The following is a 27,904-nucleotide window of genomic DNA, read 5'->3' on the forward strand; positions in this document are numbered from 1 at the left end:
CATGATCCCAACCACTACACCATTGGGCCGGTCCTCCACATAAATTTTAGAGTAAGCTTGTCTTTGCCTACAGGAAATCTTGGGGGAATTTTGATAGGAATGTTAAACTTACAGATCAATGGAGGAAAATGGACATCTTTACTATGCTGAGTCTTCCCATCCACAAACGTGGTACATCTTTCAATTTATTTAAGTATTCTTTGACGTCTATCACCAACGTTTTGTGGTTTTTAGCGTAGACATGCCGCACATGTTCTTTCCTGCAGCACGTGTTCACACTTGCTGACGTGTTCTCTGTGTGTTTTGATCTTGTATCCTGTGAACTTGTAGAATTCATTTATTAGTTCTAGCAGCTTTTTGGTAGGTTCCTTGGGATTTTCTGCGTAGACAATCCTGTCATCTGCCAAGAGGGACAGTTTTATTTCTCCCTTTCTAATCTGAGTCCTTTAATGGTGCCAGAGGCCCTATGGAGGCCCCCAGAAGGTTTTAAGCAGTCTGACCGTCATGTGGAGCATGTGGCATCATGGGCCCACTGTCTTTAGGCATTCCTACTTTTAAAAGAGAAGCCAGAAGTAAAATTCCTCATGTTTACATATAGGCAACAAGCTCCATTAAAAAATATTGTAAGCAAAACCCAAAACATGTCCATAAGTCCATGCAAACCATGGATTCAGTCTATGACCTCTGAGTAAAGCAGAGCACCTCTGAGAAATTGCAGAGCAGGGCTGTGTCTGCCTAGTATTTATGCCTGGGGCCATCTGGTGCCCTCAGCAGGCTTGGGAATTGACCTTCTCGAGGACACAGATGGACCTGCGGGGATGATGTGTGGGCTGGCCCCAGGCTGGCTCAGGGGCACATCCAACTCTGCTAACTGGCCTTGTGACGGGAGACCAGGGGCCTCAGCCCTTCAGATCTCTCTCTTCTTACACGCGATATGAAGATTAAGACTTGCATGTGGTAGTTTTAAAACATGGCTGCAAATTCCTTGACACTCCTCCTGTAAGATTTAGGGATTATATCCCCCACCTTGAGTCTTGGGGGTGCTGTGATGGCTTCAACCAGTAGACCAGAGAAGTGTTTCTCAACACCCATCCCATAAGATCTTAATAAGAAAGCTGTACTGTATATATGTTTATGTTATACACACATACATATATATGTGTGTGTGTGTGCATATATGTTTATTTACCTGTTTTGTATATAAAAACACAGATATTTACTTATATGTGTTTTTTATATAAAAAGAGTAAAATTTTTTCACTCTCCAAGAACCAATATTCGCCCCTGTTGGAATGTATGGTGAAAGTGACCCTGTATGACTTCCAAGGCCAGGCCAGAGGAACTCTGTAGCTCTTTCCTTGGTGTCTTGACCCCTCAGTGAGTCCCCTGTCCTTGGAGGCCACAGGGACACGTAGATATTTACATGGTCTCAAAGCACCTCCCTACAAAACACTTATTAATTACAGAGGAGCAAATAGCAACTTCAATGACTTTTGGCAAATCTATAATCATATATCCACCCCCTCTATTGAGATCTTGATTGAGATGCCAATAACCCAACTGTTTACACCTAAAAAAAACTCTTTTAACTGTGCATGTAGCATATGAAGACTTTGTAATTTAGTTATTTTTTTTAAATATAGAAAATAAACTTTAAAAGAAGTCCCCATGTTTTTCACTCTGAACCATCAATTAAAGTTTGAGTCCACATACGGGGAGTCCTAGCCACGACCTCTCTGAGGGGATAAAAAGACATCTTCCAGGCGGCTCCCCTCTATTTTCTGCCAATTCAATAATTCATAGACATTCTAACTCTAGGGCTTGATTTAGAGTCACTTCACACCCCATAGAACGTGTGGGTCATCTTCTCCTCTATAAAAAATGGAAATAGTGTCCCAAGAAAATAATCTCAAAAGTGCACAGGAGATCCATAGATTTTAATAGGAAATGAACAGCACAAAGAGATGGGATGTGAGCTGGGCAACGGTCCAATCCTATCTTCAATCATCCACATCCAGGAGATTCTTTCTCCAGGAGGTACTGATGCAACAGAAGGTGGAATCAGCAGACCTGCATACACCTGGCCCATGGTGGGGTCTTTGCCTGTGTAGACACACTCTGAAGCTTTTTGGTTTAATTTAGGTTTTATACTTGCTGGCTGGTCCTGAATTTTGAAACCCATATTGGCTGGAATCCTGGACAGTGTAATAGTCAATTTTCTTGGCAGGGCCGCTCTAGAGTCACAAGGAAAGGAGGCATCAGGAGGACCCACACGGGGGAGATTACAGGGGCCTGGAGGACCCAGTGTGGAAGGGCAACACCATCTCCTTTCTTGTCTCTGCTTCTGTGGCAGAGGCCAGGGCCCTGGAGCTGTGCGGAGCAGGCAGGGAGCCGATGCTCTTGCTGAGGCCAGAGCGAGGGGAGTCCTCACCTCAGCAGGGCCCCTCGTCTCTTGGAACTGCCATCACTGCACACTCCCTGCTGAGAGGTCAGGAGGTCCCACTTGTCTGCTCCTCCGGTGTGAGGGTGTCGATGGCGTGGGAACTGCGGTTCTCCTGCTCAGACTGACGTTGTTTCCCCCTGGAGTCCCGCTGACTCCTGCTTAACCACATCACGGTACATAGCAGGATCCCAAGCAGGGGCACCTTCATGGATGTCAGGAGCACAAAGTGGATGTTGCAGAGCAGGACCCTGGACAGGGGACGGGAGCTAGGAGTGAGCTGCCTCTTCAAGGGCAGCCCCAGAGCCAAGAGCCTTGTCCCTGCTCCCTGAGCCAAGACCTGCGTGACACGCAAGCCTCGGTTCCTGGCCAGAAAGCCCCTCTGAGGGGCACGGTCATGCTGCCCAAAGGCGAAGACTTCAGGGGCCCCCCTATAGGCTCAGCCTGGGGACCAGCACCTTTGCCGTCTGTCTGCATCCTGCCTTTGGCTGGTCTCCCACAATCCTCTTTAACTCACCTGCAGTCCAGCTGAGCTCGAAGGTCTGCCCTTTCCTGTCTTGATTCTGCTTCTGCCATTCTCTCACCTGTGTCTCCCTTTGTACATTCTGCCCTTCTTTCAAGCTCAGATTTAATATTACCTCCTTGAAGCAGAGGGGGATCCCTCCACCCTGGTCAACCTGGCTATTTACCCGCTGGGTTCTCCTGGGAGGGGCCTCTTCTGGCTGACCCTCATCTGAGAGCACGTATGAGATGTGCGATCTCAAATAGCCCGTATAATTGACGTTTGGTCTACTTAGACTACTGGGCCTGTGGTTAATATGTCCCTTGGTAGTCCCTATCAGTGCATAAGAACCAGATGCCCCCTCACCTTCTGCCTCATCCCCTCCCCCACAAACGGCGCCAGGACCCCCCACCCCCCACCCCACACACGCAGGCCACCCTTGTTCTCTTGCTCAGCCCGCCTGGAGCATGAGGAGTTGTGTTGACTTCACTATGGTTTTCTTGAGAGAGAGAGCGCATGCTGCACTGCACATCCTAAAAATACCCTTAAACCACTGGGTTCTTTTCATAAGTTCCAGTCCCTGATGGGTGCTGCACTCTCTCTCTCTCTCTCCCTCCACGTTTCCTCTTGTGCTTCTCCAGTCTCGCTAAAAGCCCTGCGTTCTGCACTCTGGACTCAGCAGAACAAACACTCTCCTCACAGCCTCATTCAGACTCACCATCGAACAAACTGTCCAGAAGGGGGCAGCCTCCAAGGAATAGGACCCTTGAGCACAGAAGGGAGTTGGACTGGAGCAGGGAAGCGAGCGGATGGAGGGCGGTTCTGAGAGGCAGGACCCAGGGAGAGAACGGACCTTGATTCTGGACGTTGTGGGAGCCCAAAGGCACCGGGCTGTGATGGGATGAAACTGGGGCAGGGGGTGTTTGCCCCGCGGTGAAAGAGCTTATTGATTGCTCTTTGGGTGCTTCTGGAGGGGGTGGGCTTCAGGCTGAAGTCCATTCCTCTCTGCTGTGTTGGGAATGTGAGGAAGCAGGAGCCCCAGCTTCTCTCTCCCTCTCGGCATTGCCCTAGTACGTGGGGAGAGGATAGTTGGAGCAATGAAACATGGACCTGCCTGTGACTGTTGTAGGCAAACTGATGACCCCCAGAACCTGTGACTGTGTCATGTTAGGTGGCAAAGGGCAACTAAGGCTGCAAATTGGCTTAAGGTTGCTAATCAGTCGACTTTGAGATGAAGAGGTGATCCTGGCTGATCTGGGAGGCCCCAGTGTAATCACCAGGGTCTTTGTAAGTGAAAGATGGACATAGCAGAGTCAGTATAGCGATGATGCAATATGAGAAAGACTCGACCAGCTATTGCTGGCTTTGAAGATGGATGGGGCCATGAGCCAAGGAATGTGGATGGCCTCTAGAAGCTAGAAAAGGTGAGAGAACAGATGCTTCCCTAGAGGCTCCAGAAGGAACTTAGCCCTGCCAACACCTTGCTTTTGCAATGAGACTAATTTCAGACTTCGGATCTCTAGAACTATAAGATAATACAACTGTGTTCTTTTGAGCCACCAAGTGTGGTAATTTGTTACTGCAGCCTCAGGAAACTCATATAGAGCCCTTCCCTTCCTGCACACTTGAGGCTGAACCCTGCTACACTTCCTTGTGCTTCTGGGGGGTTGGTTGGCAGGTCCAAGGGAGACCAGAACCTTCTCTCCTGCTGCGCAGCTGAAGAGCTTTGTTTGGCTAGGTTCCTCGCAGGGAGTGGGGAGCTGTCTAAGTGCTCAGAGGCAGGAAGGAGGAGGGAGAGGCCCAGGCCAGACTTTGCTGTTTCTGTCCTGCACAGGAAACATCAGAGGGGCCCCACGGGGAGCCCTGACAGAGCGCCCCTAGGGGAGCAGTCATAGGGCAGCAGTGGGAAAGGTCCGCGGGGGTCCAGCTCTGCTCACCTGATGAGGGGGCTGGTCAGAGGCAAGGGTTGGCTGTTGTTGACGCTCTGGGTGACTGGAGACGAGGAAGTCAGACTGGCCGGTGTCATAGGTTCAGACTGGTCTGTCGTCATAGATTCAGTCGTGTTTGTTATCAGCAGTGTGGGTGGGGTTGTTGTATATGCTGCTAAACACAGAGCAGAGCATGGTTCTGAGGGGGACCCAGGTGGCTCCCCATGGCCTTCTCCAAACCCTACCCCAGGGATTGAGAACCTTTCTGTCTTAGCTTCGCCAGTCAGCCACATTGGACTTCTCTTTCATCTTTTTGGTTTATTATTCAAAACATAACATTACTTCATTTACAGAGAAACATCATTTTGCCCCTGTGTGAGGGATTTGGGGTGGCAAGCTACGTAGGCAATTTACAAATACTCGGTTTAGCCTCAGAGTCCTGCTTGGCACAGCTGAGCATGTAAGAACCAAGTTCCCACTCCTTGGAGTTTTAAATTGGCCAGGCCAGCTCTTTTCCGAGTCTCAGCCTTGGTCAAAGCAGACTCTGTGCCACCTGCCCTGATGCCGTGTGACCTGTGGGGCTGGCTACTCCGGGCTTCCTCTCTCTCCTGCAGCCGGGCCAAGTGCCAGCAGCCTCTGCTTTCCGCTGGAGTCCTTCCTGTCTCCCAACGGCTTCCTCATCTCACCATCCCTGCCCCATAAAGACTTGTCTGGCTTGCAGCGTCCCAGCCTCCAAATCTCCTGCTACCAACTGCTCCACTCTTCTACACTTCCACCCCACCTTGGTTGTCTTTTTCAACTAACTTCTGGAACATTCTAAAACCAGCATACTTCCTCACTGCACACACATGCACACCATATTTGCCTATACCAAGTTTGAAGAGACTTTTCTCTGCTTTATAAATGGGCTCATGAATGGCAGATACACTGCTCCCCTATGGTCTGTGTGTGTATATTAGTGGGGGGGCGGGGAGGGGAGTTTTCTTGGTGCCCAAAGTAGAGACAAGATTGAAGGATCTGGAGGCGGAGCTGTGGGCGGGAGGCTAGAGCCTGATTCTCTTTCCAGGCCTCTGTCCCCGGGAGGCCCGCTTGCCTCTGGGGCAAGTGTGGCGGAGCCCAGAGTCCCTCCTGAGGCTGGGAGGCAGCTGGAGGAGGCCCGTGGGAGCCACTGCATTATGGCGGATCCTGCCTCTCCTTCTTCCGGGAAGGAGTTCAGAGTCCCTCACCCACTCCTTTGCCCTTAATGTTGCCAGAGGAGGGAGGGGAAGAGAGAGAGAGGGCCAGGGTCTCTTGCCCCGTAGCTGAGACCATCAGGATTGTGGCTTTCTAGCTCTCCAGCCCTCGCTGCACACCTGAGAAGGCCCCCGGTCAGGCTGGGGCTGGTCTGAGGGTGGATGTGAATGTCCGACTGACCTGCAAAAGAGGACCTGCCAGAGAGGACCTGCCTTCCGCGGACAAGCCTGTCCAAGCCGAGTCTGTCCTCTGCTCCCCCCAGTGACAATGGTGGAGATGTGCGAACATGCCAAGGCTCGCTCTTTCAATCTTCCCAGACTCTTGTGCACCCTCCCCCACGTGCACACACACATGCACTCGTCCGCACAGATACACACGAGCACATGCACACGAGGCAAGTTTCGAGACTCCTCTCCAGCCCTCGGGGTGGAGAGAGGAAAAGTTCTGAGTCCTCTGGGGGTCAGTACCAGGGCCTCAGAGTACAGGAGGGAGTAGTTCCTACCTGGATCAATGGTAACTTTTACTTGGACCCCCCGGTCAATTCCGTATCTCTCAATCCCACACCAGTAGGTGTCTTCGTCGTCACTCCTGAGCTTTTCCATGGTCACAGCGAACGTGCGGCATCTGTGATCATCCTTGATGGACACTCGGTCCTTCTTCACCTCTTGCTTTGACCCAGTGGTTTTAACAAGGATTCGGCAGGAACGCCAGGCGTTTCCACGGCCCCACCACTTCTTGTAGGTCTCCCACCCTGAATTGTAGTGACACTCAATGGTCACCGAACCCCCTTCGGGGCCGCTCACTGTCCCCGGACCATGGATGGAGAAACAGCCTAGAAAACAGAAACTCAACATCCATCTCCTCCTTCCCTGAGTCCAGGGCTGGCCCGGGCGCTGCTCGGGGCTTCTGGCACCTCCCCGGGGGTTGAGCAGGAGCCTTTGCCCTCGCTGTAGGGCTCTCAAAACCCCGCAGCCCGATTGTTCCTCAATCCTCTGCGGTATTTCTTTTGCTGTCACCTCTCTTGCAAAGGTCCCCTTTGGGTTCCTAACTGCCCACACGGTGGCCTCTGCTCACTCCGCATCCTGCTGACCACCGACTACTGCCTCATTTTGGAAACTCTCCCCTCCCTTACCCTCAGGCAACACCTTGTTCCTGACCAGCCCTTAGTCCACACTGCAGCCACAGGCTCATTTCTGAATCTCAGAGCTGGTGAGGTAGACATCTTGACCCCCTCCCACTCCCACTCAGCGAGACACTATACCCACAACCCAAAAAACCCTCGCCCTCTGAATCCACACGTGTGATAAAGTTCCATGGAACTGAACACACACTCCTGCACACACGCAACACACGCACAATTTTTTTTTAACCTAAAAACCATGCTCTTTTGTGTCTCATAACTTTGCACAAGCTGTTCCTTCTGCCTGGAATGTTCTTGCTTCTCTGCTTGAAGGAGTCAAAGCCTTAAAATTCATCCCTCAAGGCTTGGTTCAACTATGGTCTCTTCTAAGGGTTCTCTGACTCTGCAGCCAGCTCCGCCCCTCGCCGGGGCCACCAGACCGCCTTGTCCCTGACTTGTTGTTGTGCTTACTACACTGGACAACAGTCTGGTCTTTGGCTCGTCCAGGGCAGAGACTCAGGCAGGCCGATGTGCGGTGTTGGGCAACACCCCAGAGAGCCTGTTGCACCCTGGTTTTGCTGCTGTCTTCCTTCCTGTACTCTGAGCTCCTTGGAAGAGAGATTCTCAAGTCTAACTGCAAGTCAAGACCAGATGTGGAGGCTTTCAAAGGGTCCAGATCCCTGAGCTCTGCCATGACCGAGTGCGTCTGAGCTGGAGTCTGAGCATCTGTGCTCTTTAAAAGCTCATTGGGGATTTGTGCATTTACATATGTGTGTATATATGAGTGCGTATGTGTATCTATGTGTGTATATATGAGTGCGTATGTGTATCTATCTATCCATCCACTCATCCATCCATCTGTCATCTGTCTGTTGATCTGTCTGCCAGGGTTGAGACACAGTCCCCTAGATACCTAGTATCCTTTCTTTCCCCAACACCTGACTTAGGACCTGTCAGATAAAACTTTTTAAGCTGTTTTTAAATGAATAAGCGTATGGATGAGTGAATAGGCCCTGCCATTTTCCCCTAGGACAGACACTCTCCGTGTCCTGGCCCAGTCCTGCAGGCTCCAGATCCTGAAGCCTCAGCCCCACTCACCCGGGATGATGAGAAGGAGCAGAGCCGGGAGCAGCCGCATGGTCCTGCCTGCCTGGGTTCTCTCCCTGTGATCATCAAATGCCAGCTGCCCTCCAGGGCCTTGGACTGAGCCCAGAGGCTGACTGCCTTCTATTTGTCTAAATCATTATGTTTAGTTTCTCTCATCTACTTCTCTTAATTTTTTTTCCAGTTACTTCCTAGTTTCATTAATTAGGAGAAAAGCAGTGTCATCCTTTGGGAGTGTATGACTTCTGTGATGATGTGTCTTCAATGATTTTGCGGAAGCAAAGCATCCAGGCCTGGCCAGGGTTCCACTCGCAAGTGTGTGGGAGGAGCCGAGCAGGTGGCTGCCAGCAACACAGGGCGTGAAGTGCAGTGGGGCCTGGGAGAGAGGAGCTCCCAAGGCGGGTCCAAGGAAGGGACGGAGACAGCTGGATCCGCATGCTGGACTGCAGCGCTCAGGGCTCAGTCAGGCTCGCTGGGGAACAGACCCATCCTAAACCTCCTTCTGGGAAGCCCCACCACAGTGCATCTCAGACCGCCCTTCCGGCCCTAAGCCAGACTCCCTCCCTGAGCCTGACCCGCTGCCCCTCCCTCGGGACACCCTCCTCTGAGGTCCTGAGTCACTCGGAAGCAGAGGCTGCCATGGGAAGATATCAGAAGGAGAAGTGTCCTGTTCCCCTCAGCCTCATTTTGCCCAAGACGCTTCCCCTCTCATCTCTCTGCATAGTTCCCCTGGCTGTGGGCTGACGGCCACCTCACTGCACTGAAACTGTTTATTCTAATGGCTTCCTAAGTAGCTTTCTCCACTTCTTCCCTCTTCCTTCAGATGTCCCCTCCCTCCTCTGTCCCCTGCTCCCTCTCCCTGTCTTCTCTCTCCTTTGCTGAAGCTCTCTCCTTACTCTTAGCCCCTTGCCCCCAGCGTCTTCTGGAGTCTGTCCTTGATGTTATTCTCTCTGGGAGCATCCCTGTCCTGCTCTCTGGCATCACCTCCCGGCACAGGACTGTCACACGCACACCTCCTGTCGCCCCCATCTCCCGGCTCAGTTCTTGGCTTTCATTGCCAATGCCTATTGGTGCTTTTGTAGAACTTTTCACCCTGTTAGCAGCTCAGACGTGCTCAAAATGAAATTCCTTGTCATCTCCACTCCTTGAATTGTCTGTCACAACACCTGGGTCACGGGCCGGGGTCCTCCCCATCCTGCCCACCCCTGCCAGACTAGCCTTTCTAAGAGGACGCCTGTTGAGCCTTCCTCCTGACACCTGCCACCCTTAGGGGGCTCCTCGGGGGTGGGGGGCTTGAAGGTGGAGCTGCAAAGGCTTTAGCAGCAGGAGCAGGAGACCATGCGGTGGGCCATTTCCAGGGAGGTTGTGGGGGAGGCGGGGAGGCTGAGCAGCCTGTTTATCCTCACATTTGAGGGCTGAGCCTTCTGGGCTGGGGTGTCCTCGTGAGCCTGGGGCTTCTGCCTGCAGCCAAGAACTTATGGAGGGGTCGGGGTCAGGACTACAGGAAACGCTAGCCTCCTCCTTTCCTCCCTCCCTCCCTTTCTTAACAGTTTTAATGAGGTGTAATTGGGATAAAATAAACTGCATACATCTGAAGTGCACAGTTTGAAAAGCTTTTCTTGTTGTTTTTCTTATTTTTTTCAAACTGGACATACAGTAAAATCCATTTTGTTGGGTGTGTAGTTCTGTGAGTTTTAATACACGCATCGCTTCGTGGAACCACCACCATGAACATGCAAACAATTCCACCACCTCCCTCCATAGGTCTTTTACTCTGAATTTGTTTCTTTAGCGGCGGGCAGTCAAGCAGGTGAGGTTAAGACTTCCAGGGCTGACCCGCCCTCTGTGCCCCGCCGTCCCACCGTAGTTCAGCTCTCTGAGCCTTTGGGATGCATTCGGATCTGGCCCGTGTGCGCCACCCAGTGGCCAGTCTGTGACCTGCGCGATAATCTTCCCCAAATTTCTCAGTCTTGGGGAGACTCTTCAAGGTCTGACCCAACAGGCACAGCTAGGGGTGAGCCTGGGAATTCTAGGGTCCCTTTCTTGAGCTGCTTACCTTTCTTGATCTCCCCAACACCCCTTACCAGCTTTCAGAGCCCTCTACCCCGCTTCCTGGTCCTTTGGCTGGAAAGCTGGGGCTTTTCCCACCTGATATGCTGCATACATATGTCCTGTGACTGGGTCAGCCTCCAGGACCAAGCAGAGGGAGAATAAAGAGTGAGAAAATGCAATGGTATTTCCTCCCATGTCTTCAGACCACAGCTCCTCCCGTCAGAGGGGAGGTTCCTCCTCAGAGTTCCAGGTGCTGGCCCCCGCTGCTGCAGATGCAGTTGCAGCTTCTGTCCTGAGGCTTGCTGCTGAGTGGGTGGAGGGAAAGAAAACACACGCCAAGAAAACTCCAGGAATCCGCCCCCTCCCCCTTTCCCTTAGGGATCCCTCCCTCTGCTCTTCCTGAGCTCTTATAATCCCTGCTGAGGGTGCAGCCTCAGGTCGTGGGCTGCAGGGTTTGTGCCCAGGCAGGAGGATAAAGAAGGAAAGAAACCCAGAAAACTCACACCTGGATTGGTCCTGCCCATTCTGCTTTCCTTCCCTAACCTTCCTGCCACCATTCACTGTGCAGAATCCTCCGACAGCGGCTCCACGCGCTCTGTCTGGGTTCTTGGTTGCAATTAGTAGGAGAGATCTGTGGAGTGTGTTGACTTCATCTTGGAACTGGAAGCCTGCGGCATAGATTTACAAGAGCAAAAGGCTGGATACAGGCTCCGTGGCCATCAATACAGGAATAGTTAATTATGGTGAAGCCACACAGTGGAACATTAGGCAGCTATTCAAAGAATTAAGTGAACATACACGTAATGGCTTGGAAAGATTTCCATGGGAAAATTTGAAAACTTTTTATTGGCATATAAAATTCATACAGAAAGTGCACACATCAAAAGCGCACAGATCAATAAATTTGCACGAATGAAGCACACTCATGCAACCGGCACCTAGATCAAGAAACGCTCATTACCATCCCCCCAGAAGGCCCTCTCGTGTTTCCTTCCAGCCACTATCTATGAAGTCATGGTGTCACAACTTCCTCCCAGTCACTGCCTATGAAGTCACCACCCCCCTGACTTCAGCCTGACGGCCTAAATTCATTTCGTTGGTTCTTCCACTTCATACAAATGAATCACACAGTGTACGCTCTTTCCTTCATTTGATGACCATTATGATTGTGAGATTCACCAACATTGTTACAATGTGGTTGTATTTGTAATTTGTTTATTCTGATTATGATATAATATTCCATTGGGTGAATATACCAAATTTATCCATTTGACTAATTTCAAGTTTTTGGCCATTATGGATAGTGTTGCTATGAACATTTTAGCCCATGCCTTTGGTGAACATCTGTATATCCTCCTTAGGAGCATTGAGAGGGACCCTCATTTCCTCTATTAAGAGGAACAATTGTGCTGTAGGGCCAGGATCTCCTTTTAAGGGAATGAGGCCAGGACCCCAATTTAAGAGAAGCGAAATTCAGTCAGGGTTAAATTCTTAGCCTTGGCAAGTGCTTTAAGACCAGTGTTTCCTGATCGAGAAAAGTGAGCCCCTGAGACTCGGGATGGCACCTCTGCCCACGCACTTGAGCCCTCGATCCGCTCCGCTTCCCTGGACCCTCCAGGTCCACAGAAGCGGCTCATCTGCTTGTTAGGAGACAGCAGCTCCCCGTGTTGAAGATTGTACGGAAGTGAAAGGAAGCAGACCTCACAGGACACTGCCCACCTGCGAAGGGTCTACTTCAAGAATCTGCCCTCATTCTCCCTCCTGACCACAAGACCAATAACTTAGGTTAAAGTCAGCATGGCGCACCTGGGGATATGCTGGGCTACAAAGGGAAGAGGAAACCAATATGTACTGGCAGGAACCAGAAGAGCATGCCTGGGAGTGGATCTCGAGGTACTGGCTCAGGGTGCTGGAATATAACGCTGAATTAGGAAGTCTGTCAACATAGGGGCACTCAGACACACAATATAGGGACACCCAACACACTTGCAAGCCTGGGAGACTGGTACTAGTGTGCGGCTGGGATGGTTCTTAGAAGCTTGGAAGCAATGAAGTCCCACATTAAACAAAGAACAGATGCCAGAATGGCCATGGCAGAGCGTGGAAGGAGGGGTCAAAGGCTCAAAGAATGTAGTGTGCTAAAATGGAACTATTATATTTGACCTGGAAACCCACCAAATGCATGTTATCCTTCAGAAGTCATGGAGGACACTTGATTTACAGGAAAATAAGAAATATGCTGGTGAGGGGACATGAGCGTTGTCAAGAGGCTTGGTAGTGGCTGTCGTCTCTGTGCTGGGTCCATGGTAGGTGATGCCATGACATAACTGAGCTGGTAAGATCAATGGGGCTATGAGAATTCCAGAACGGCAGAGAACAGGTGGAAGCACTCACCTGTCTGGGGCAAGGTGAGCATAATTAGTGGACCAGATAGCAAGTTCTGAATGGCGCCCACCTGCAGCGATCAGTGAAGACAACTAATAGAACAAGAGACAAGATCAAGATCCTAGAGGCCAGGGCCCGGCCATGTGGCAAAGTGGTTAAGTTCATGTGCTCTGCTGTGGCGGCCCAGGGTTTTGCTGGCTCGGATCCTGGGCACGGATGTGGCGCCGCTCGTCAGGCCACGTTGAGGCAACATCCCACATGCCACAACTAGAAGGACCTGCAACCAAGATATACAACTATGTACCAGGGGGGATTTGGGGAGATAAAGCAGGGGGAAAAAAAAAGATTGGCTACAGTTGTTAGCTGAGGTGCCAATCTTCAAAAAAAAAAGAGGCCAGAGAGGTGACTCAGTGGCCATTTTCTTGGTTTCTGGAAACATAATAGAAATAGATACACTTAGCAGTTGACACAACTCTCTTATTAATTTTTTGGCCTGTGAGGTAAGTGATTATATTTGGGAGGGTCAAGTGGAAGCCCCTGAAATCGCCCCTCTGCTGTGACCAGAACGGTAAATCAAACATAACCTCACATTCACTGAGAAATACCGAGACTAGTGCCACCCTCCAAGACCTTAAGGACACAGGGTGGTGGTTCCAGCGTATCGCCTTTAATTCACCAGGGACAATGGGCTAGTGAAAACCAAAGAGTGGCCAAATCGCAGCTTCTGTGCCAATAGCGGTCACTTTACTAGAGCAGATGAACACAGCCCGGTGTGTTGCGTGTGACTGCTGATCTGGCAAGTGTATCCTTGTCAATGCCCGTCAGGAAGGAGGAACAGAGGCAGTTTGCCTTCACTTAGCATGGACAACAGTATACTTTTGTAGTCTTATTCCAAGACTGTGTTAATTTTCTTCTCTGTCTCTGTGTAGTCCTAAGGAACCTGGGTCATCGGGACATGGCTCAGGAGATAGTTAGCCCACTGTGTTGATGATATCATGTTAACAGGACTTCATGACAAGAAGAGACAGCCAACCAGATGTGCTCCAGACACTGGGAGATAAACCCCACCCAGATTCAGGACCTACCGTGTCCGAAGTTTCAGAGATCCAGTGATCTGGGGCATGCTGGACGTACCCGCAAGGTAGATGTCCTGTAAAAGATATTGCCTTTGGCCATGCCTCCCTCTCACTGACCTGCCTGATAGAACTCAGGGGAGACTGAACTCAGAGTCAGCAGGAGTGTGGAGCGTGTGGGTGAGGAGTGGGACTCGAAACTGCGGCGGCCACTGGAGCTAGGTTCGAGGCTGTTCCCCAAGCATGCGTGTCCCGGCGTATTCCCCAAGACTCCGCAGGCAGACATCCCCTCCTAGGCCAAAGGGCAGAGAGCTTTTTAAGTCAATAAAATACCAGGGCAAACCATGCAGTTAGAGAGGATGCTGGAGGCCAGGTTCAATTCCCTTCTTTCTAGAATTTAGAAGACTCTTCTCTGCCTGCTCACCTTAAAGCGTAGCTTACAAGTCAAGAAGGGATCGAAGGCTCAAGAAACTGGCACCATAAAACAATGATTTTACACACTCCTGCTCCTACTTACTCAGAGGCCTCGGTCAGCTATATTTTGGCTCACTCTCAGTTATGATCGGACAACCAAGAATTACCAGACATTTGTGGAAGGCTTGTGACATCAAAGAAAAGGACCGAACCGAGCCAAGCCAAAAACATGAGCACAGTAGGAAGGGATGTGATTCAGAAAACAGAAGAGAGTTTTAAAAACATCAGCGATCGGAGAACCAATAAAGGAGCTTTTTAAAATAAAAATGTAATTTCTAAAATAAGCATTTCATCCAAGGGTTGGAAGAGAAAATAAAAGCACAAAGACAAAACAGAAATCTCCCAAAACCCACAAATACAAAAACACAAAAGAAAGAGACCTTCAGAATCGATTCAGAGAGGAGACGCGGGGGGGGGGGGGGGGGGGGGAGCAGGGGACAGAGGAGGGAGGGGACATCTGAAGGATGAAGGAAGAGGTTGGGAAAGCCACTTAGGAGGTCATCGGCACAAGCAGTTTCGGTGCCTCGAGGTGGCCATCAGCCCACAGCCAGGGGAACTATGCAGAGAGATGGGAGGGGAAGCATCTTGGGCGAGATGAGGCTGAGGGGAAAAGGCCACTTCTCCTTCTTATAATCTTCCCACGGTGGCCTCTGCTTCCGAGTGACTCAGGACCTCAGAGGAGGGCGTCCAGAGGGAGGGGCAGCGGATAAGTCTCAGGGAGGGAGTCTGGCCCGGGGCCGGAAGGGCGGTCCGAGATGCACAGTGGTGGGGCTGCCCAGAGGGAGGTTGAGGATGGGGCTGTTCCCCAGCGAGCCTGGGTGTGAGCCCTGAGCGCTGCAGTCCAGCGTGCGGATCCAGCGGTCTCTGTCCCTTCCTTGGACCCGCCCCTTGAGCTCCTCTCCACACTCCCCGCTGCCGCCTCTGCCCACTCCCCCTGGCAGAGATCCCTCAGCTCCACATGTGCAAACCTGACCAGGCAGGGATCCTTTTTCTTTCCCACATGCACAAAGGTCTTGACGCAGATTCCACCACATACTATACAGAATGACACCCTCTTCCCCTAATATGTAAAATGCAGAAGTAGGTGTAGACACAATAGGAAGTGATTGATTGAGAAACTCAAAAGTGACTTAAGCAGCTTCCCCCGAATCTTGAAGGGATTCCAGCGTTCACTCCTGAGCTTGGCTTCAAGTCCTAGAGGGTGTTGGGCGCTTGTTAGCACCAAGGATGGGAGACATGACCGTGTGGCTGGCTCCTGTTCTGCTCCTTCTCTTCCTCCCGGGTGAGTGGGGCTGTGGCTAAGAAGCTGGAATGACTGAGGCTGGGCAGGAAACAGAGAGGGTCTGTTCTGCGGCGGGGAGACACGCCAGGGGACATGGCAGGGCCAATTCATTCAACCAGACACTTATTCGTTAAATAAAAACCAAGTTTCTGCTATCTTACAGGTCCTATATTAGGTGTTAGGAAACAAAAAATATAACCAATTGCCCCCCTTTTAGGAGAGTGTTTCTCCACCCTGGCTGTTCTCCATAAATAGATGGACACACTAATGCGTGAATCCATCCTTGACGAACTTGTGAAGAGCACAGGTGCTCAGGCTCCAGCTGTGACCCACTCACCTTGGTGGAGCTTGGGGACTCGGATGCCTTGAAAGCCTCTGCAGCTGGTCTTGACTGGCAGCCAGAGCTGAGAACCTTTCTTCCTAAGAGCTCAGAGTACAGGAAGGAAGACAGCAGCAAAACCAGGGTGTCACAGGCTCTCTGGGGTGTTGCTTGACCCCGCGCATCGGCCTGCCTGAGTCTTTGCTCTGGACGAGCCAAAGAGCAGAAGGTCTCCCAGTGAAGTAAGCTCAACAGCCAGGACACATACAGAGTGCTGTCACTGGGGAGGAAGGACCAGAGATTAGAAGGTGTCTCTTTCTGGGTTCCATGTCAAGTCCTGGGGGGACAGCTGGTGCTGGATGCTCAGAGAAGACAGGAGCTAGGGAGGCAGAACCATCTGGCTGCCCCAGCTCTGTGCCTTCTCATCCTCTCAGGTGAGTGCCACTGAGGAACCGGAACCACGGGGCTTGGGGCAGGATGCAGAGAGAGTCTCTTCTTGGAAGAAGGTTATCATGGGAGGTAAAGTGACCCCATTTACTCATCCATTGACTTGGTCAACATATATGCAGGAGAGGAAACTCTGGTAGGGAGATTTGCACACAGAAAATTTACCGGAGAAACTTGCATGTTATTAGCTTAATTTGGAAGTTAATATGGGTAAAATGGGTACATGTGTATTACTCAGCTTGAGCTTCCACAGTGAAATACCATAGAGTCGGTGCCTTAAACAAGAGAAATTTATTTTCTCTCAGTTCTGGAGGCTGGGAAGTCCAAGATCAGGCTGCTGGCCAATTCAGTTCCTCTTTTTCTTTGTTCCAGAATCTTTTGTGTAAGATAGACATTATTTCTTCCTTAAATGTTTAGTAGATATCTCCATTGAAGCTGTATAGGTCTGGAGTTTTCTCTTGAGGAAGTTTTTAATAATGAATTTGACTTAATTAAATAGTTGTAGGATTATTTGGGTTTTTTATTTCTTTTTGTGCTAATTTGAGTATATATATATATATTTTTTTTTTAAAGATTTTTTTTATTTTTTCCTTTTTCTCCCCAAAGCCCCCCGGTACATAGTTGTATATTCTTCGTTGTGGGTCCTTCTAGTTGTGGCATGTGGGACGCTGCCTCAGCATGGTTTGATGAGCAGTGCCATGTCCGTGCCCAGGATTCGAACCAACGAAACACTGGACCGCCTGCAGCGGAGCGCGCGAACTTAACCGCTCGGCCACGGGGCCAGCCCCATGAGTATATATTTTTTTAAGGAGCTAGTTATTCCATCTAAAGTTTCAAATTTATTGACATAAACTTGTTTAGATATCCTTTTATTATCTTATCATCTTGGTTTTTTATCTTCTTCTTATCTTTCTATATGTGCAGGATCTGTAGTGATGTCTCCCTTTTCATTCCTGATGTTGCGTAGTTAGACCTCCTCTCTTTCTATCATGAGTATCTTTCTAGGGTTTTTCTTTTTTAAGCAATTGTTGGCTTTGTTGGTCTTCTGTATTTTGCATTTATTTTCTTCATTATTTCCTTCCTCTACTTTTTTCCTGTTCTTCTCTTACTTCTGCTCTTTGTTATTTTTTTCAAGTTTTGAAATAGATGTTTGGCTTATTAAATTTACTCTTTTTTCTCTTTTCTAATATATGCATTTAAAACTATAAAATGTTGACTCAGGGTGGAATGATGTCAGCATCATAGCAGCGTAAATTGTCCCTCCTTTTTGCCCATTCTTTTTAACAACTGAAATTTGGCACCCATCAATGAACAAAAGTGCTTCAGTGGGAGTTGTGGGATCCAGCACCATACACCAAAGGACCTGGAGGAGTCTTGCCCACTCGTGCATTAGGCAATAGGCAGACAGACCTCGGTAGAGGGTGTGGAAACAGCAGAAGCCAGTGAACCGGCCCCAGCACCTCTCAGCAGCAGACGGGGAAAATGTGGAGAGTGCTGACTTGGGCAGACACTCACAGATGACAGAGCCTTTGTAGAAATCCAGGATTCTGGAGAAGAGATCTCAGCATTTTGTTGGATAATCAACAAAAATGCATGTTTGGATGCACTGGAGAGGGTGGGAGGATCTTTGCTACAGCCCCCTCACCCCCAAGATGGCACGGCACGGGGCTGAATAGTCAGTCAAGAATACTTTGACAAAGTTATCCTTCAGAAATGAAGGAGAAATAAAGACATTCCCAAAAAACAAAAGCTGAGAGAGTTCATCACCTCTAGATCTGTCTTAAAAGAAATGCTGAAAGGAATTCTTCCAGCTAAAATGAAAAGATGCTAATTGGTAACACGAAAATGCTCGAAAATATATGTTACAATCTTGTTGTCTTGAATAGGACTGTTTTTCTTCTACGCTATATCTCGAAAGTTTTGATTTGTAGTATTTTTCTTTTCCTTGTTAAAATATCTAAAAATTTTTCTTGCGATGCTTTTCTTCACTCATTGGTATTTAGAAAAATATTTCTTAACTTATGAACATGTGGAAATGTTTTAGTTATGTTTTGTTATTTTGTTATTCTGTCAGTTGAATTATAGTCAGAGAACATACACAATCATTTCAATCCTTAGAAATTTTTAGAGAGGTGTTTCATGGCTGATCTCTTTCACGGTCAATTTTTATAAACATTCTCTGCGTGCTTTAAAAAAAAGCGTTTGAATTTGTTGCAATCATGAGTCGCAACATGCTTCTACTCCATCTCAGACTGCTGCTGCAACAATCACGCCTGTTGTTTATTGCCAGTAAATAAATTGTCAGAGTCTATCACTCCCGTGAATGGCTCTGGCTTTAGTTCAGTAAATTTAAAGAATTTTTGACGGAAGTCCCATTTAAGTTATTTCCACCAATCTGGATGCCTTCAAGCAAAAGAATGACTGAAAATGCCACGCAGGCTAGTGTTGTCCTGGAGCAGGATGTTCAAAGAGAAGAGCTGATAAGGCATGTCATGGTTCTCATTTTTTAACTCTGGCTTGAATCCTTTCCTTGGGTTTAATAAAAGTCTGACAAGACACAAGAGGCATGGCATGGGTGCCGCTCTGTTTATAACTAACTTTGCTTGCTTCCATCTTACCAGATCACTTTCACTAGGAAGTTTGGACCTGGAATTTACAGCAATTCCAGGAGAAAATGGGCTCTGTGTGATGTGGATTCCATAGCACATGCAGACCATTTGGCATCACTGTTCTGGTCAGCTTCAAGGAGTTCCTGCCAGGGTGGTGGACTACAGCATAACCACTAAGAACACCTTTCCAGAGCTGTGTGATGTGGATGCTTTGGCCGAACCTCCCGAGGTCATCAGTGCAAAGTCAGGGCAGCAATCATTCTCCTGTGGAAATGGGTCCTCTGGTATTTCCTCCCCATCAGACCAGCATAACACAGAGATGGCTGCAAAAGGACATTGCTGGGAATATAAAGATTTATCGGCTATAGATTGGGGAGAGGGTGAATTACAGGAAGCTAGTATTGCTCAGTGTCCACATTTTTGTGTCTTTGAGGTCCGTAGTTGTGCTCTTAGGTGATTTTCCTGGTGGTTTTGACCCAGTAGAATTTTGAAGGACAAAAGGTCTGTCTTGTGGAAAGTGCATTCCTTCCTCGACTGCTATTCACCTCAGCAGGCGCTTGGATTTATTGGAGCTACTCACAATGCAGGAGGCCGTGGCCCTGCCCTCAGGGGAGGAGGTGACAGGTACATGGGTTTGTGTTTTCCAGGCTCATTTGACATCAGGGGTCCAAAAGTGATGAGAGGTCCAGAGCGGGGCTCGTTGACTGTGCGGTGTCGCTATGGCCCAGGATGGAAGACCCACAGGAAGTGGTGGTGTCGAGGAGTTGATTGGGCTAGGTGCAAGATCCTTGTTATAACCACTGGATCAGAGCAGGAGGTGGAGCGGGACCGTGTGTCCATCAGGGACGATCAGAGAAACCTCACGTTCACCGTGACCATGGAGGAGCTCAGGCGAGACGATGAAGACACTTACTGGTGTGGGATTGAGAGAACTGGAGCTGACCCGGGATTCCAAGTTAAAGTGACCATTGACCCAGGTAAGAGTGTGTGTTTGGATGTGTCTCTTCAGGGCCTGCTCTGTTCTGGTCCCTGAGGTCCCTCTCCAGTGACTCAGCTGTCACTCAGAGTGAACTGTCATAGAGGGCGCTTGAGTCCTGAGGTCTCCCTGACTGACCGCCTGGGATCGGGAGGGGCAGGGCCTCTCTAGATGCTCTCCTGGCTCCCAGGGCCTCCTCCAGGATGGGCTCAATCCTTTCTAGGCACATGCTTTTCCTCTGCACAGCTCAGTGCCTGAGTCTATTGCCTGTAGAGATCAAGGCGATGGTCCCAGCTTCAGCCCATGGGCCAAAGGGACCATCTTCCATGGGACCCAGAGACCCCACCCAACAACTGCCAATGCTCTTCTGGGACTTCTAGAGCTCAGATGTCCCTGCTATTTGTGAAGTTTGGGGCTGGGACTTCATAGCTGCTGTCCCCATTCCATATCTAGTCTCGGGGGAAAGAGGTCCAGCACAGTCGTGATGCTGTAGTTAATTGCTGAGGTCTGGAAAGACCTCCACAGTCGAAAGGCTGCATTTCTGGTGCCTGAAATCCCATCACGAGCTATTCATACGTCTGGACTTAGTGATGTTCTCTTCCTAAGTCCTTCTCGAATGCAAGCACTCCTGGGAGGGGCAGTTCAGAGGTCCCAGTGCCTCAATTTTCAGAAGTCCCTGTTGGGCTCTGGTTCTGCTGACCCTCAGACAGACAGTACCAGCTCACGGCACACTTGTGGCAAAGGGGGAGCACATGTCACAATGTCCCCATCACCCCTGTGAGGTATGTTATACTGGCAAAGCGCAGCACAGTCGTCATCTCATAGAATCCTGACAATATTCCTGAGAAGTAGCTGTGCCCATCGTGGAAGCTTAATAACTTGCCCAAAGTAAAGGATCTTCCTGAACCTTATGATTTTGTTCGGGGCTGGTCCTGACCTTAGACGTCACAGATCTTGCGTGTGTTGGCCACTGGGCAAGCCCCTATTGTGCTCCTGTCCTTGCTGGATAAATAAGACAGGGTGACGCATTGGCTGAGCCCTTGTCATGAGCAGCAGGAATGTTTAAGTCCAGCTGAACTCCAGCTCCCTCGTCCTGAGCCATCCTGGGCCCCCTCTCACCTTCCAGGGCCTGCTCAACGTCCTCCCTGGACCCGTGCCCAGCCCCACCTGCCTCTGAGGCTCTACGTCTCCTGGAGGCCATGGAGATATGAGCGGTCCAGGCTATCAGCCCCTCCCCATGGCCCTGCTCCAGGCTCCTCAGGCCAGGGCAGCCCTCAGGCCCCCAGACTCAGAGCCACGTGCAGGGCTGCAGGTGTGTTAGCAGGCAGAGTAGTGTGTAATCTGGTCTGTATGCCCAGCGCCAACTACAGCGTCGACCACCACCGCCATGTCCACAGCACCAGTCACCCCAGAAGAGACCCGAGTCTCCCCAACTGTGACCAGCCACCACTCCGAGAGCAGGTAAGCCAGCTCTGATGCTGCTGTTCCCTGTGCCCACTTGGCCCAAACTCTTCCAATAGGGAGACCCTTTGTGGTCCCAGGTCCCAGCCAGAGCTTGTCTCTGGACCCTCAGGCTCCTTCGAGAGGCTGATGCTGTGGGGGGCTCTTCCCACTTGCTCTCAGGTGGCACAGTGTCCTTAGCAATCCCCAGATCCTTCCTCCTGGAGCTCAGTGCAATTTGTAGGTCTGTTGGATGATTCATTCATCCATCCCGTTTGTACTGAGTAACTTCTCCATGGCTGGCACCGTATCCAGCTTCGGGGACAGAGACATGGAGCATCCCCCTTGGAACTCAGAGATCAAGTGCTCAGTGTGGGAGACTGACAAGCAGGCAGTCAGTGCAGATGGCATGGCCAGTGTGTGTGGGCACAGGGGTTGTGGGGACACAGGGATGATGGCTCTCGGTCCCAAGTGTGGGAGAACAGGGAGGGCCTGGGGAAGACCTCTTTCCCTTGGTTACTGTTATGGCAAGAACAATGACACTGATATTTCCTTGTGTCTCTAGAGCATGTGGCAGCTCACAGAGGGCTTTCCTGCCCATTATTCTATCAGTTCTTTGACCTGGCCTACCCCACCTCATGAGGAGCAAAAGGCAGACATGCATGCTCCCATTTTACAGAGGAAGAAACTGAGCCTCACTCATGCTTCTTAGCGCCCTGCCCAGCTATTGAAGGCAGAGGAGCTTTCTAGAAGCTCAGGGGCCCTTTCATTTCTTCCTTTTACTCTCCTTGGCCCTCTTGACTTTGTTTCTAGATCTGCCGCGATCTCCTACTGCTGGGCCTTCCCACAGAATTCCCTAGGGGGATCCCCAGTCTTTATACCCCCAGGGATCCCTTTCCTTCCATTTTTCCATTTGTTTTCTGTTTTGAAAGTTCCTTTCTACCAAACTGCTTTCAATAACTAATAGCTAAGGTGTTTCTTCATTTTATGAATCAAAGGCATATGTAAGTGCCAGTTAGGGTCTTTGGTCAGCATGAGATGGATAATTCATTCATTTATTCAACAAATAACCCTTGAGGACCCATTCATGCCCAGCATCGTGTTAGAGAGATGAAAGGATACTGGGATGAGCAAATAATCAAGCTGTCTACCCCCAGGTACTTACAATCAAGAGATGATTAGTGTACCAAATAGAGTTAATTAATTAATTGATTGATGAATGCATTCTGCAATCTTCCGCGAATAGCGATGAATAGGAGGTAGTCCTTGTATCAGTCAGCTCGGGCTATAACAATGGGCCACAGGCTGGGCGGCTTCGACAACAGACGTTTATTTTTGCGCAGCTCTGGAAGCCAGAAGTCTGAGATCAAGGTGCCGGCAGGGGTGACTCCTTTAAGGCCATCTTCTCCCTGTGTCTGCACATGGTTTCCCCTCTATGTGTGTCTATGTCCTACTCTCTTATTCTTCTCATAAGGACTCCAGTTGTTTCCCTCCCAATAGAGCAAGCGAGAGGGAGACAGTAAGAAATGAGGAAGGAGAGTTTGTGGGGAGTGGAGGCCATTGTCAGGGCCGTTGTGGGGTCCCAGGCTTGCCCTCACATAGATTCTGGGAACCCAGGACCTGGGCACAGGGGGAGCTGAGAAGAGGGAGCCTGGGAGGCAGATCATTTCCTGTCACCATGTCCCTCCCGCAGGTCCCTGCTCAGCAGCGTCCACTTCCTGCTGCTGCTCTTCCTGGAGGTGCCCCTGCTCCTGACCATGCTCAGTGCTGTCCTCTGGGTGAACAGACCTCAGAGAAGCTCCTGGGGGACGCAGAGTCAGCTGGGTCATGAGAACCAGTAACCCCTATGCTCATCGATGTCTTGTCCAGACAGAAAGACCCCCAAACAGAAGAAAAAGAAATTTTTGTCAGGAAATGACTGTGGTGAGCAGTGACTGTTTCCAGAGGCAGCGTGGCAAACAGTCCCATGGGCCACAGGAACCCACAGCTGTGATGCCCGGGCCTCTGGGACTCTCTCTGGTCTCTCTCTTCTCTGCAAAGTCCCCGCCTTCCTTCTTCCTGAGGCCTCCAATGCAGTAGAAAATACGGCTAGAAACACTTAGAGAATGCCTTTCCCCAGGGCCCCAATGCTTTGGAGGACGAACATCATCTCAAGTCTGGGAGCCACCTGCAACGTTAACGGACTTTCTTTTGCATTCCATGGGGTTCAGGGCTCCAGCTAATAATGGGTTTCAAACTTCTAGACCCCATGAAAATGGAAAAACTGAACTAAACCCTGGTAATATGCCAACCACGAGTGAAGACCTGAGGACTAGAGTTCCCCGCCCTGATGCATTTGTGCCCCTTGTGGGGAAGGAAATCCTGGCCCCAGCTCCTTCCCTCACCTCCTGGACGCCGCACTCCTGAAGATGAGATGGCATCACGTCCCCTCAATGTCACCATAACTCGTCCTGTTAGTATCTCCAAATTTTCTTCCCTCTTTTGAGAGTATTCAGTTTGGCTGCCACTCTCATTTTGGGGCACACAGGGAGATAAGCCACGCATTTTGGGGACTGTGGAGTAATCCGTGAATCAGACGCTGAAGCTATTACAGATCTGGCAACTGTGAGCCAGGGGTGGCTGGGGGCTGGATGAGGCCGGGAGCTGTCTCCTTAGCCTTCTAAAGAGCCCTAGACTAAGGTCCTGGATGTGGATGCAAGCTTCTCCCAAGGGTTGACTGTGGAGGAAGAGAGGCGGACACCAGTAAGCTGCTCCATAAAGAGAAAAGGAGAACTCTCTCCTTCCTCTCAAGTTCCCCCCCTGGACTTTTACTGCCGGGCAGCTTCAAGACCAAAAAAGGGGACCACTAGAGCAGAGGGACAGCCGACCAGGGGCAGGAGAAGCAGCCTCATCTGATTCTATCTGTATCCTTGAACTTCTGTACCTTCAGAATATTCTAGGTGTGGATCATCAAGTGACAGTTTTTTTTCCTGGGACACTGTGGGTTTTTCAGTTGCGGACTGCAAGATCTCTTTATTTCAGGATAGTTTTTCATTCAATTAAATTATTTTTACTTTTGGCCTATTTCTTCTCTTCTTAGAGAACGGCCAGTGTCCTTTCGTGGAATCAGCTTTCTCTCTCTCCTGTACCCAAGTCTGTGTCTCCAAGCGTTTTTCTATTGTGTTCATTTAGTCTTCACCTTACGAATTCCCAAAAGTCATCACATTTCTGCACTCTCAGTTTTGTGCTTCTTTCCCTGGGATCTTTCTCCCAGCACGCGAACTTAACCACTCAGCCATGGGGCCAGCCCCTCAATAGAATTTTATAGAAATTTTTTAGCTCTCCCACATTGTTTTTAAGTTCGTTCATAACCTTTTTAATATTTTTCTTTGCAATTGTAAATCCTTTCCCCCAGTGAATTGTCTAAGTGGTCTGTTGCTGATACATAAAAATGCTATCAATTTTAATGTATTTTTCTGGAAAGGGCCAACTTACTGAAACTCTTTGGTTGGTTGGTTGGTTTGAAATAGTTTGTATTGACTCTCTTTGCTAAGTGATTAGAGCAAATACATTAATAATGGCTCATCTCTGTCTCTGAGGATCTCCCTGCCCCACTCTGGTGTGGGGCCTCTGTGGCCCTGTTTGTCTTATGTAACATGCCAGCACCCTCCACAACAGCCACAGGACAAGGAGCTGGACTATTCTGAGCTCTGTTGATGTTCCTGGACTTAATTTTAAGAAGAATAGGAGCCATTGAAAGGTGTGGTTGTTGTTGTTCTAAAGATCATTCTGCCTCGAGTATGGGAAATGGACTGGATTTGGGCAAAACTGGAAGCAGAGAGAATATTAGGGCACAGATGCAATAATACGGAGGAAATCATAAGGGTACCTGGACTTGGGTATCTGCAATGGGTGTTGAGAGGAGGGGATACATTTAAGAGATATCTGGAAAGCGCCATCTTCAGGAGCTACTGAATGATTGACTGCGGGGCACGTGGGAGAAGAAGGGCTTGAAGGATGACATCCGAGCTTCCGGCCTGAGCAGTGGGGGGACGGGGATGCCATCTACTGATCTTGGGCACACAGGAGAAGGAGCCAGTTTGGAGGGGGAGGGAGAGGAAGAATGCAGTTTGGATAGGTTGAGGTGCCAATGACACATCCCAGAGGGGATGCTGAGTAGGTGGTTGGATGCATTGATCTGAAACTTTGGAAAAATCTGTGAAGAAATAAATGACAACAAAAATACTAGCAAATCAAATACAACAAAACATTGAAAAGATCATACACCATGACCAAGTGGGATTCATTCCAGGGATGCAGGGATGGTTCAACATCCCCAAATCAATCAACGTGACGCACCACATTAACAAAATGAAGAGTGAAAATCACATCATCATCTCAATAGATGCAGAGAAAGCATGTGACAAGATACAGCATCCATTTATGATAAAAACTCTGAATAAAACGGATATTGAAGGAACGTATCTCAACATGATAAAGGCCATATATGTCAAAGCCATAGCTAATATCATTCTCAATGGAGAAAAACTGAAAGCTATCCCTCTGAGAACAGGAACCAGACAAGGATGCCCGCTTTCACTACTCTTATTTAACATGGTATTAGAAGGCTCAGCCAGAAAAGGGATCCAAATTTTGAAGGAAGAAGTGAAACTGTCACTATTTGCAGATGACATGATTTTATGTATAGAAAACCCTAAAGAATTCACCAAAAACTTTTAGATATAATAAATGAATATAATAAGTTGCAGAATGCAAAATCAACATACAAAATCCAGGTGTGTTTTTAATCATTAACAATGAAGTAGCAGGAAGAGAAATTAAGAGTACAATCCCATTTACAATGGTAACAAAAAGAATAAAATATCTAGGAATAAACTTAACCAAAGAGGTGAAAGGTCTGTACACTGAAAACTATAAAATATTGTTGAAAGAAATTGAAGAAGACACAAAGAAATGCAAAGATATTCTGTGCTCTTGGACTGGAAGAATTAACATAGTTAAAATGTCCATACTTCCTAAAGCAATCTACAGATTCAGTGCAATCCCTATCAAAGTTCCAACAACATTTTTCACAGAAATAGAACAAAGAATCCTAAAACATATATGGAACAACAAAAGACCCCAAATAGCCAAAGGAATCCTGAGAAAAAAGAACAAAGCTGGAGGTGGAACATACAATGGAGAAAAGAAAGTCTCTTCAACAAATTGCGTTGGGAAAACTAGCTATTCCACTGCTGGGTATTTATCCAAAGAACATGAAAACATGAATGCATAATGATACATGCAGCCCTATGTTCATCGCAGCATTATTCACAATAGCCAAGACTCGGAAGCAACCTAGGTGCCCATCAAGGGACGAACGGATAAAGAAGATGTGGTGTGTATACACAATGGAATACTACTCAGCTACAAGAAATGATGAAATCCGACCATTGGTGACAACATGGATGGACCTTGAGGGTGTTATGCTAAGTGAAATAAGTCAGAGGGAGAAAGTCAAATACTGTAGATCTCGCTTATAAGTAGAAGATAAAAACAGTGACAAACAAACACATAGAAACAGAGTTTAGATTGGTGGTCTCCAGAGGAGAAGGGGGCAGGGAGGAGGGGGAAAGGGGTGATTAGGCTCATGTATGTGGTGATGGATGGTAATTAGTCTTTGGGTGGTGCACATGATGTAATCTACACAGAAATTGAAATATAATATGTACACCTGAAATTTATATAATGTTATAAACCAATGTTACCGCAATTAAAAAAAAAGAGAAACAAGAAAAAAAAAGAAAGAAATGATGTGAGAATATTGATGGTAAATAAGATTACGGATGGCATGAGACAGCACAATGGAAATGAATAGAATAAGAAGAGACAGCCTAAGATGGAAATCTCAAGAGTGGACAAAATTTAAGAGGAAGAAGTTTCCCAAGGTAGACTGAAGCCGTCAGAGAACTAGGAGAAAAACCTGAAGAATTCAGCCACAGAGAATGCAGGGCAGTGGGGGAGGGGATGCTACAAAGAGGTCAAGTTATTCAAGGACTGCGACTTGAATTTCACAGCAAGGGGATCCCTGGGGACTCTGAGGAGTGGGGGTGGAAGCCATGTTTCAGTGGGTTGAGGGGTGAGGTGGAGGATGGGGAGAAGGTGGAGACAGTGAGAGCGAGAGTATATACCTTTTTAAGAAGTTGCAGGAAGATTTGGTAGGGGAGAAAATGTGAAGTCAGGCGAAGTGTGTGGGGAAAATTAGTGTATCAGTGAGAAACCACGCATTGTCTACACCCCTGAGGATGCCGCCTGGATTCCCAATTCTACTCGGACGGAAGCTGTTTCACAGCTCTGCCTCCCTCGGCACGTGGACCTGTAAAGGTGTCTGTTCTTCTGACTCTCTTTTGAACCAGGTATACATCTGGCTGGTTCCCTCACTGATTAATGAGTTGAATGCAATCTTTGATGCATGCTGATTTTTACATCTGTATAAGAGAGATGATTTTAACTTTTCTCTGGAAAATCATCCTATCACAGA

The 27,904-nt window shown here is 48.9% G+C and overlaps 2 protein-coding genes across 9 annotated transcripts; one reads left to right on the forward strand and one right to left on the reverse strand.

The window, feature by feature from the left end:
* Positions 1-1,916: 1,916 nt before the first annotated feature.
* LOC103546553 (CMRF35-like molecule 5) lies at positions 1,917-8,648 on the reverse strand. Of its 2 annotated transcripts, none has more exons than XM_008513207.2 (4): positions 8,322-8,648; positions 6,606-6,935; positions 4,880-5,045; positions 1,917-2,691 (listed from the first exon to the last, which is right to left on the reverse strand). In XM_008513207.2, the coding sequence occupies exons 1-4, from the start codon at positions 8,359-8,361 to the stop codon at positions 2,490-2,492; spliced, it is 738 nt and encodes a 245-aa protein (XP_008511429.2). In that variant the 5' UTR covers positions 8,362-8,648; the 3' UTR covers positions 1,917-2,489. The 2 variants fall into 2 exon arrangements, with proteins under 2 accessions (XP_008511429.2, XP_008511430.2); XM_008513208.2 differs by having other exon boundaries at positions 4,880-5,042; positions 8,322-8,590.
* Positions 8,649-15,423: 6,775 nt separating this feature from the next.
* On the forward strand, positions 15,424-24,948 carry LOC103546555 (CMRF35-like molecule 5). Of its 7 annotated transcripts, none has more exons than XM_070560066.1 (5): positions 15,424-15,593; positions 16,347-16,431; positions 19,616-19,945; positions 21,342-21,405; positions 23,078-24,948. In XM_070560066.1, the coding sequence occupies exons 2-5, from the start codon at positions 16,425-16,427 to the stop codon at positions 23,223-23,225; spliced, it is 549 nt and encodes a 182-aa protein (XP_070416167.1). In that variant the 5' UTR covers positions 15,424-15,593; positions 16,347-16,424; the 3' UTR covers positions 23,226-24,948. The 7 variants fall into 7 exon arrangements, with proteins under 7 accessions (XP_070416167.1, XP_008511438.2, XP_070416165.1 ...); XM_070560065.1 differs by having other exon boundaries at positions 15,465-15,593; positions 21,303-21,405; XM_008513216.2 differs by lacking the exon at positions 16,347-16,431 and having other exon boundaries at positions 15,453-15,593.
* Positions 24,949-27,904: the final 2,956 nt, after the last annotated feature.

This window comes from Equus przewalskii, chromosome 10 (genome assembly GCF_037783145.1).
Source record: "Equus przewalskii isolate Varuska chromosome 10, EquPr2, whole genome shotgun sequence".
Classification (NCBI taxonomy): Eukaryota; Metazoa; Chordata; class Mammalia; order Perissodactyla; family Equidae; genus Equus; species Equus przewalskii.

What these genes read in the sequence shown, in the direction of transcription:
- LOC103546553 (XM_008513207.2), bottom strand. Translation starts at nt 8,361, where the DNA reads ATGCGGCTGCTCCCGGCTCTGCTCCTTCTCATCATCCCGG. An exon ending in AAAAGTTACCATTGATCCAG is followed by an intron (nt 5,046 to 6,605) that starts GTAGGAACTACT and finishes CTCTGTGTTTAG; the next exon opens with CAGCATATACAACAACCCCA. An exon ending in CTGACCAGCCCCCTCATCAG is followed by an intron (nt 2,692 to 4,879) that starts GTGAGCAGAGCT and finishes TCCCCTGTCCAG; the next exon opens with GGTCCTGCTCTGCAACATCC.
- LOC103546555 (XM_070560064.1), top strand. Translation starts at nt 15,539, where the DNA reads ATGGGAGACATGACCGTGTGGCTGGCTCCTGTTCTGCTCCTTCTCTTC. An exon ending in GCTCCTTCTCTTCCTCCCGG is followed by an intron (nt 15,594 to 19,615) that starts GTGAGTGGGGCT and finishes TGTGTTTTCCAG; the next exon opens with GCTCATTTGACATCAGGGGT. An exon ending in TAAAGTGACCATTGACCCAG is followed by an intron (nt 19,946 to 21,070) that starts GTAAGAGTGTGT and finishes CTCACCTTCCAG; the next exon opens with GGCCTGCTCAACGTCCTCCC.